This window comes from Sycon ciliatum, chromosome 1, assembly GCF_964019385.1.
Source record: "Sycon ciliatum chromosome 1, ocSycCili1.1, whole genome shotgun sequence".
Classification (NCBI taxonomy): Eukaryota; Metazoa; Porifera; class Calcarea; order Leucosolenida; family Sycettidae; genus Sycon; species Sycon ciliatum.
This window is the reverse complement of record NC_088643.1, coordinates 26,723,284-26,733,740: the sequence shown is the minus strand read 5'-3', so window position 1 is coordinate 26,733,740 and position 10,457 is coordinate 26,723,284. Positions and strand designations below refer to the sequence as shown.

General features: G+C 46.8%; 1 protein-coding gene across 2 annotated transcripts in view; it reads right to left on the bottom strand.

Moving 5' to 3' along the window:
* Window positions 1–6,201, bottom strand: part of LOC135820913 (pneumococcal serine-rich repeat protein-like) — a 29,943-nt gene extending 23,742 nt beyond the window's left edge. For both annotated transcript variants that reach the window (XM_065333970.1, XM_065333978.1), the window contains exons 1-4: window positions 6,035–6,201; window positions 5,832–5,922; window positions 4,133–4,205; window positions 1,293–1,374 (exon numbers count right to left, since the gene is read on the bottom strand). In XM_065333970.1, the coding sequence (XP_065190042.1) occupies window positions 1,293–1,374; window positions 4,133–4,205; window positions 5,832–5,922; window positions 6,035–6,041 (253 nt within the window). In that variant the 5' untranslated portion in view covers window positions 6,042–6,201. The remainder of the gene's footprint in view (window positions 1–1,292; window positions 1,375–4,132; window positions 4,206–5,831; window positions 5,923–6,034) is intronic.
* Between the last annotated feature and the right edge of the window lie 4,256 nt (window positions 6,202–10,457).

Genomic DNA, 10,457 nt, shown 5'->3' with positions numbered 1-10,457 from the left:
TAGCGCGGAGATCAGAGCTGCACACCAGTGGGGTTATGGACTCTTGATCCAATGCATACACATGCATGATGCCTTGGGACGGTGTTTTTGGTTTTGTTTAACCAGGTCACATTCCCGCAAGTCGAGTACTGGTTACGCACTCATTGCCCCAAACTTGATAAGGAAAAGAAGTATCCCTGAAGATATCTTGGCCAAATAATGTTACTAAACGAATGCTGCTGCCATGTGAGAATACAAGCAAGCTCAGGTCAAACACTGCTACTCCCCACTACTTATACGGTAAAGTACCCCCAGAGCGCCCCACCAACTCGTCCTTTCGTTGTCGTGTTGTGGAGTTGGTGTCCTGTGCGAAGGTCATACGGCACGTACCTTGTACACACAGTGCACGCTTTGAAGTCAATCCGTACGCAGTTTACCTTGGAACTCCACACAAGAACATGCTAAGTGTGACCTTAGTACACAAAGGTTCTCACACCGTACAAACTTAGTTGCACTATTCCATATGATTTCCTTTCCCTGGCTGTAAAATCAAGGTGGGGCGCTCTCGACTCGTGAGACGGGGCGCTTTCGCAGTACTTTATGGTACTTACCATGCAAGTACAGTAAACCCTGGTTCAAGTTAAGCGACCACTCCATGGTGCGAACAAAAGCGGTCGTTAAAGCCAGGTGGTGTTTTTAGAACCAGGTCCCATACATTCGTGGCATATCAGATCGTGTACATACATGTGCATAATTGTACTTCTATGTACCCATATTGACAGGTGTACTTTGCTTGCATGAAAATATTCTATGCTCCACACCTGTCAATTTTTTTCACGTCTACATGACTTTAACGGTCGTCAAAAGCAGGTGGTCGCTAAAACCAGAGGTCGCTAAAACCAGAGGTCGCTTACACCAGGTTTTACTGTACCCCATACAAGTATCCATATTGTAAACTTGCCTACAAACAACAACAACACCAACACCAACAACAACAACAGAACTACTGGCCAAACAAGACGATGCTCGGGCCAAGCTTTTATTCAAATGTCCTTCTATTCAAGGCATACTTAATTGCGTCTCCACACACTCTTCAAATACCACAGCTCAATACACATAGCCAGTAGCCCAAGCCGTTCAGTATAATATTCAAATACCACAGCTCAATACACATAGCCCAAGCCGTTCAGCATAAGCGAAGCTGCGCTGTTAGCGTCCTGCTGATTCACTTCTTTGCGAATACGCAAAAACCTCATAAAAGCTAATACTTCCACATGAGTCAAGACTGCATGGCCTAGTCTGCGGTAACTTACCAGCACCACCAGCATCATGGCCTCGCTTGCGCTTCGGCGTGGCCACGTTCTCCAGCATGTGATCATACTGAATGGCACAATTCTGGTAATAAGTAGAGAAAATAAAATAACTGGTTTGCTGTCAAGCCAAGACAAGGCACAGAACACGGATTGACAAGTGATCACATAACAAAACAACCACAAATATTGACACCATTCAGCAAGACAGAAAAGAGGTTTGGGTGGACACACCCAATCCAGTCTGACTGCAAGTCTGAGCCAATTCCATTATTTAAAAAAAAAAAACCTTTAATAATGGAATTGGTTCAGATTTGCAGTGAGACTGGAATGGGGGTGTCCACCCAAACCTCTTTTCTACTATGAAGCTGCAGGAAGCTTCAAGACTTCTTTTGATTCAGCATGACGATGGTTGAAATGATTACATTTTTTGTAACCGAACGCTCTATGGATCTATGGATCTATGGATCTATGGATCGATCACCGACTAGGGTAAGTTTCACATTAAGTCCTTACGTAGGGACTTCAATTGAAAAACCAAATTCGCGAGTTTTGCATAAAACGCTAGTTTTTCTAAACCGGGAAGGTGTGCGAAACAACCTGTGAAAATTTGAACCCAAAATTCCAAGGCAATCTAGAGTTATAGTGGATTGAAGATCGGAAAACGGGGGAGAAAGTAGTCACAGAAGTAAATGCAAGTATGTATGTGAGCCGAGTGGTTTCCGTCCAGCACTGCACTATCTGGTGCATACATGGCGATACAGGATGTGTGCATGCATGCAGTGTGCACGCATGCCGTGCGCGCCTACTTGCACAAGTCACACGTTTTCACCGTCACTGCTTCTACAGCGTGCGCGCAGTTCACTCGATTTTTTTCGTCTACCACCAGGAAATCGCCGTGGGCTGGTTTCTGTGATCATCTTCCTTCTACCGTGATAAAGCGCGAGCCTCAATGTTCTAGAATCCTCTTGGTTTAGGCTAATTCGAGGCCGCTGAACATGAAAATCGGGTGTTCCTCGTGGGGCCGAGTACGGATCTGGTCGAAATTAGTACTTCGAAGTGCATCCGCGCCAAGCGCGAAGGCATTATTTTTGGAAGCATGGCATGTGTGGCACCATTGGAAAGGTAATGACCTCAGCTACCTAAAAATAGCATCGACAAGGCCGAAAAGGCCGTGGGAGAAGATACTTGGGCCTCGAACTGCATCTCGAACTGCATCTCGAACTGCAGTCACGAGGCGCCCATTCACTTTGTACAGGCGAGCTGTGACTGCACTTTTCGCTTTTCTGTGACCGGAACTGAACTCCCTACCTTACGTCCGTGAACCTTTACGTCAAAATTATTAAATAAAAAAACTCACGTAAAATTTGACGTATTCTACGTGAGTTTACTGCACCTCACGTAGTAACGTGACGTGGGTTTTTGGAAGTTGAGTTTGGTCATCCCGATCGGATTTGTGTGAGTATCCGTAGTTCGATCGGGTTTGTTGGAAGATTTGATTTTTGTGTTTTGAGAAAAAATCTTCTGTTCGAACTAATCCCGAATCTTACCTTTCACGTCACGTCGCACGTGTAACTTAACCTCTAAATTTACACGTAACGTGAGATTTTCAACGGGCTTTATCAATTTTTTTCTCCTCCATATTTTACCTGTTGGCATCGCACTGGTGAAGTTAAATTCACAAATTGCTGCATTTTGAATACTGCAAAAACCTTACAGGCCCTGTCACTCCAAACCCTACTGTGGCACAGGGCAGATGGGAGGTCGGTCCACGGTTCTGCGGAACTTCTGCCACAGCCCGGAGCTGGTAACATCTTACTACCGTATTTTACCGGTTGTAAGTCGACCCCGATTAAAGGTCGACCTCCGTATCCGGAGGTCTCAATTCTGTTTTTTTAAGTTTTCACCCAATGAAGCACTACTAACCACTTCCTGTTACCAACACATCAACAAATATTGTAAACATTCCTTATTGGAGGGTATAACGTCCCAATCCTTGAAAAAGGCCAATAACCTGGCAAAAATATGAACACGTGGTGCACTCGTGCATGCAGTGCAGGTATTTTTTTTGTAAGATACTGATAGTTCCCGGTTATAAGTCGAATCCCGGTTGTAAGTTGAACCCCACCCTTTCTCCTTCTATTTTTAGTCGTCAAAGGTCGACTTACAACCGGAAAAATACGGTAGTACTTGCACAGCATACATGTTGCACAATGTGCAGACTATTACGGATCTCAGTAAGAGCAAAACATATCGATCTCAGTCTCATCGATCTCGATGTGTATTAATCTCAGTCAATCCACATCCGCGTGTGCATGACGCATGGGCAATGTTGGAGAAAGCTACAGTTCAGGCTTGTTATCGACATTCCCATGATAAACAGTTTTCCCTGCAGCTGTTTAAAAAAAAAAAATGAATACCCTCTCTCCTACATGTCCGCAGTTTCTGTAGGTCAGGGCTCCATAGAGCATACCAGCAAAAAGACTAGGTTGCGGAGCTGTGTCGGCATCCAATAATGCTAAGATTACCAATGCCTTTCTCACTTCGCAAGTTCAAACCGAATTTGCTTATTTACATTGAACTACACTCAAACGTCATTGTAGAGAGCTCGGAATTGTTTGAGCCAATAGCCTCTGCAACATTTAGGACTTTTGCTTGTTGAATTGGTTGAGGATTGACCGAGTCACAGCCAATCGAGTACACTGTATTCGGATGTACATGTACGTGCATGTACACATTGTGCCATACGGCACAGTTTAAATAGCGAAATTTCTTTGAACAGTGAGGATGAGATAATTCCCATCCATGTTAGCCTTCTGCGCTACATGCACACACAAACACACCTTATGGTTGAAAAATTCCGGTGGTCTGCCTTCTCCCTCGACAAGGGGACGAATGGTGCGAGAAACAGAGACCCTGGAAAAGTTGGCGCACGCACATACACACACACACACACATGCACACACACACACATGCACAGACACACACACATGCACACACACACACACACAGTCATACTCAAGTAGTAAGTGCACATGGTTGCCTCACAGACTTAGGAAGCAAAGAACCCATACTACAATGGACAGTTCGATTGACTCCAAACTACGTGCCGATGCACAAAAGTGCAGTACAAGTTCCCCATATGTTTTCATGTCTGGGGAGTGCCCCCCCCCCCCCCCCCCCCGGCTAGAATCCTGCCCACCGTGACTGACACATTCCATCCTCGTCATCATGCCAAAGTGGAGTACCCACATGTATGTGCAGCCAATTATCTCCCCTATAAAATGTAGACCAATGCATTCGTCCTGACGTGCTGGATGTGGTGTGGTGTGTGGTAGAAGACGATGAAGACTGATTCGCAACGTGCTACCACGGGTGACTGTGTACAATGGGCCATGGATACTACAGATGGATGCTACAGATACTATGGATACTACAGTTGCGCTCACCAAAATCCGACGAGAAGTGCAAAACTGACGCCCTGGACCAGTTCCAATTACATCACTGTACTTGGACAAGCCGCATTCGTACCACTTCCAGGCCGCCAAGGCTGTTTACATCGTCGGCGCTCAGCCATACATTGGCCTATCGCGAAGATCGTTGCATCGGTGGAGAGCTGAGTCCAATACCTTTCCAACGATGCATCATTCGTGAAAATCCCTTGCCGTTTGAGTGAGTTACGAAAGTTTGAACACTCGTCTATATGCCGTGATGTGTAGTGTACACTGTATACTTTGGGCGTGTCGCGTACACTCGACGCTGGCCATCCAGGGTACATCCTGAGCGTCGCCAAGAGTACATGAAAACAAGAGTGTGCAGCTCGGATGGGTTGCTGTCACGGCGGAATTCCGTGATTACATCATGTTAGTGATGTTGTGCGTATAAGCAGGACTCAAGCAGGTCTCTTTCTGCACAACTGCAGCTCAGTTGTACGCACTACGCTATTTCCCGCCTCAAATCTGCACCAAATATGATGTGATCACGGAATTCCGCCGTGACAGACACCCATAGTAGAAAATGCCCCAAGCTGCACACTCTGGTTTTCATGTACTCTTGGCGTGCAAAGGGTTAATGGAGAGATTAAGATTCACGCCACACGCGTCGGAGGGATGTGTATTGATTTTTATTTAAGATCGAGGGGCTCTCCTGTGTGCTGTGTAAGGAAAGGGAGGAAGAGAGGAGGAAGGGAGATGAGTGCAGTGTATGGCTTGTTAATCAATACTGTCGGGAGAAAGCGGGAATACCAGAAACAGAATACATACAAGTAGAAAATTCTTGCATGAGGGATGTACGGAATTGCCGGGGGTGTTCAATCTCCCGAATACACGTGTATGGGGCTGACATCCCTCCAAGATCCAGCCACACAAGTCGCGGCATCTGAAACCATACATTCGTGAGGCCTCATTCGCGTAGGGTCATGCCTGTGTAGGTTTTCGGCTTTTTCCCGCATTTTTGTCATTTATCCAAAAAATATTTTGCCAGCATGATTTCTGGGCTGTGTTGCCAGGACTTATGTTGGACCAAACAAACACCATCACATACCAATTCTGATCTCCACTTCTCTGAACAGAAGATGCGAGGATGAGCTTCTCCCGCGTGGTCCATTCTGGTACAGAGATAGGCGCTGGCATTCCTGCAAAAATCAATATTAGAGGCAAAAAAATTCGAAATTCCAACTATTATCCTAATAATTAGTGTGCGGGCAATGGGAAAACGAAATGCTTTCAACCCGATGAAGAACGTACGTTGCATATCACCTACGGTTAGATGCTCCAGGCATCAGGATGGTCAACAGAACTACACGAATATTGAAGCCAGGATCGATGAAAAGGTACCAAACTCATCCAAATTTCTAAAATGAGGCATGAACTATCATTTTTCCCATTTTCGACTCACTCGTACTCACTCAGCATCAGATCATCAGCGCACCTAGTAGTACCTAGCTAGCTAGCTAGGCATGCAGACTATCTCGACTTGTTACTTTTTTTCTTTGGAAAAAAGTTTTTGCAGCTGGCAAAGCCATGATTATGACGTGGCCGTGGCTGGTGGGCGCCGGGCGCGGCGTGGCCCGTCGCTAGCGCGCGCTAGCGCGCGATTCGGCAGAGTAAAACAGAAAAACTGCGGTACCGGGTGAACTAACTTCACCATGACAACTCACACATTTTTGAACAGCGAAGGACTAAAGGGACCGTCACTTAATTTTTGCCGACTACCCGCCAAAAAAATCTTTTCGTTTCACGTGCCAGACTAGACTAGACACGTCCGCGAGCGCGTAGAATCTACGACTCGCGCTCGGCCGGCCGCGCTACCTTTCACGCCCTTGTCTCAGGGGATTCTGTCCCTGCATTAGCTATGCTTGTCACATGCTATGAGATTGTGTCTAATAATAATAATAATACGTCAAGCTGTTCTACCTTTCACGTCAAGCAACCTGTTCACGCCACATGGCTGGATTGGATAGCGCGTACATGCAGACATGATTGAAGACTTGCAAAATCAATTTTTTTACAAGTCCAGGCGCTAGGCGCTAGGCCTAGGCAGTACTGCCAAAGGCTAAAGCCCAGGCAGCTGCCTTTATTTTCGGAGAAACACTACTCATTGTAGTAAAAAGTAACAATGAATAGCGACATCATCTAGGAAGGATCGCTACCCTAACGCAAAGGAAAGGCCTTGCGCGGCTGCTCTACGAAGTGTTGAAGAAAGACTCATCAAAGTTAGTTGGTGGACGAACAACTCGCTGGCGCCGGAAAACTTGGCCCCCAACGATGGTGTTTGGTGAATCATCAAGCATAATGTCTTGTAGCAGTGTTCACCGAGGAAGGAGAACGCTCTAGCCGCTGCTGTTGTCCGTTTCATCCACGTTGGGCGTTAGCTGCACCGCGCCTATTGTGTTTTAGTATTCCATGGACACAATTAGCATTCAGAGCGATTGTGGAGCCACAATTTACTTCACACAGCGTTGTATTGTCCACGAGCGCAAACTTCATTATCAGCAGTAACTGTTACTCTTCATCCTACATGTAGATTTGGAGTATACACGGCCTTGTCACGACAGCGACAGCTCTACAGAGTGTTCAAGTGAGAAACATTAATTTCAATTGTTGGTGGACGAATAAATGGCTGGTTCCGAAAAACGCGGCCTGCACCGATGGTGTTTGGTGGATCATCAAACAGGGTGACCAGCAGTGTTCACCGAGGAAGTAGAATGCACTCGCCACCACTCCGATTCATCCAAGTGGGCGTTAACTGCGCCGCGCCTATTGTGTTTTAGTATTCCATGGACGCACACTAGCGTTCTCAGCGATTGTGGAGCCACAACATATCTTCATGCGGCGTTGCACTGTCCAAGAGCAGAAACGTCAGCAGTGACCCATCATCATACATGTAGATTTGGAGTATACACACCATGCGCCAATGGGCCTTGGCACAACAGCGGCAGCTCTACGGAGTGTTCAAGTGAGAAACATTTGTTTCGACTTTTGGTGGACGAACAAATCGTCGGTGCCGAAAAACGTGGCCTGCGCCGATGGTGCTTGAAACATCAAGCATGGTATGTGGTGACTGCGCGAAATACACAACAGTAGCACAGCGGAAAGAATAACTGATTGAACAGAAGCGTTGCTTTGTGTGTTTGCGCACAGGGCACCGGTCAACTCAGTGCAAGGCCACCCGCAAGTGTAATGTGTGTTCTCGCATGGGTCACCAATCAGAGTCACCATCATGTCACGATCTGCCCTGAATCCGTCCCTTTAGTCCTTCGCCGAACGCGAAGGACTAAAGGGACCGTCACTTAATTTTTGCCGACTACCCGCCAAAAAATCTTTTCGTTTCACGTGTCAGGCACGTCCGCGAGCGCGTACGACTCGCGCTCGCCCGCGTTACCTTTCACGTCAAGCCTATGTAACTTACTGCATAGGGTGCAAGGTGACCGTTGTCGGTTTACATGTACTCCAGTTATTACACCGTGCATGCACTGAGTCTGTGCTGCACTGTGCATCCATAAGTGTTCGTTTGCGGTAGCGCAAGGTGACACGTAAGGTTGATGTATTGTTTTGTCCGCTGCTATTCGAAGCTCTCGGAGTCGGAAGCGTTACCTCTGTTTCCCCTGTTCCTTCCTGCGCGGAGTCTGTAGTTCTGGCTTGCAGTCGCTGTTACATGCATGTTGGCAGTTGCATGTGTTTTGGTATTCAGTTGTCTTTATTTGTTTTGTGTGGACGACAGTTCAATATTCTAGCAGTTGTTGCACTTCCTACATTCCGTAGTCATTATGCGGTTGGTGTTCGAGAGAGCAAACTGTGTTCTTCTCCAGAGTGGAGTAAACCATTCGCTTGTGTCTGAGGAAAACCCTGTGTGTTGACGAAGAGGTTAATTTGGCTGTAGAGTGAAAGTACCACATGGTCACATGGTCCACAAAATCTTAGAACTAACTTAGGGTCTTCTGGCGTATGGTATAATTATATGAGCAGCATGAGAGTGAAGTAAAAGACCATTAGCTCAAACATTCAGTCTTTCAAGAGAAGGTGTTTCATCACGGAATAGGTTCTGCAGTTCACTTACACACTGCAACAATGGACCAGCAGTGTCCAGCATACAATAGAGTCATGTGAATATGTACCGTATGCATACTCACAGCTGCAAGGCCAGCGCCCCGTGGCTGCTTGACTTCTCAATCGATATAAATATTCACAACAGTAAGACTCTGTGATCAATCAGAGCTGTGCTTCGAAGTAGTCACAAATGCCCCATGATCAGTCACAAAACTAAACTTGGCAACCAGTCACAGCTTCCACGGTGCCCCAAGACCAGTCACCAGAGATGACCGTAGTAAATCTGCAGGGAGTTTCATAATCTGTTCATTGCAGAGTCCACTATACTATGATTCAAGAGGGGGGGTAGCGTTCCTGCAGATGCGGAAAACTTGGCTGGAACCCGAGTGTCACGTAAACCCTGATTTTTAAGACTTTTATTATTTGTTTTACGATGAGCCTATTATACGCGATACAGGCTCAGAACACACTTTTCGTCTATTTGGCATATCAGGGATATAGGGCGGAGCAGCCCATATCCCCAATTATGACACGCGAGTTATAGTGAAATACGATTGGCGTATTGTGCTGGACTGACTGCGGTAATGTAAAGCTAAAATCAAGCAGTCAGTTTGCCCTTAGCATGGCCTTGTCATGAGGGTGCCACATCCGTGGAAAGGCAACATGCCGGCTAATCTCCCTGAGAAGTTGAGTGGTTATCAGCAGGCGATGACGCTGTGTCGATGATGACTTGTTGATGCCCGACAGGAACCTTGCGAGGAGAGTCATTGGGCCCGACGGGTAGGTAAAGCCAACTTCCACCTGAAGTTTGCGGATGGCCGACATGTAGACATGGACAGATCGGGGCTGAAAAGTTCTGAACAACTCGGCAGCAAAATAACACATAAAGTAAAAAGTCATCACCTGGCAATGGATTCCAGTCATGCCCTTGACAGAACTGGAAGTAACGGGTATCGGCGGAAAAATATTTCCGGCTGGTGCCAGTGCTGCTAGCTGCAGCACGGAGTCCGGCAACTGAGAGTTGGCAAGACTGCCTGATCTGGCTCAGCTGCTGCTTCCGGAGCCCTCGATGGTTCAAACACCATCGGCGCAGGCCACGTTTTTCGGCACCACCGATTTGTTCGTCCACCAAAAGTCAAAACAAATGTTTCTCACTTGAACACTCCGTAGAGCTGCCGCTGTTGTGCCAAGGCCCATTGGCGCATGGTGTGTATACTCCAAATCTACATGTATGATGATGGGTCACTGCTGACGTTTCTGCTCTTGGACAGTGCAACGCCGCATGAAGATATGTTGTGGCTCCACAATCGCTGAGAACGCTAGTGTGCGTCCATGAAATACTAAAACACAATAGGCGCGGCGCAGTTAACGCCCACTTGGATGAATCGGAGTGGTGGCGAGTGCATTCTCCTTCCTCGGTGAACACTGCTGGTCACCCTGTTTGATGATCCACCAAACACCATCGGTGCAGGCCGCGTTTTTCGGTACCAGCCATTTATTCGTCCACCAACAATTGAAATTAATGTTTCTCACTTGAACACTCTGTAGAGCTGTCGCTGTCATGACAAGGCCGTGTATACTCCAAATCTACATGTAGGATGAAGAGTAACAGTTACTGCTG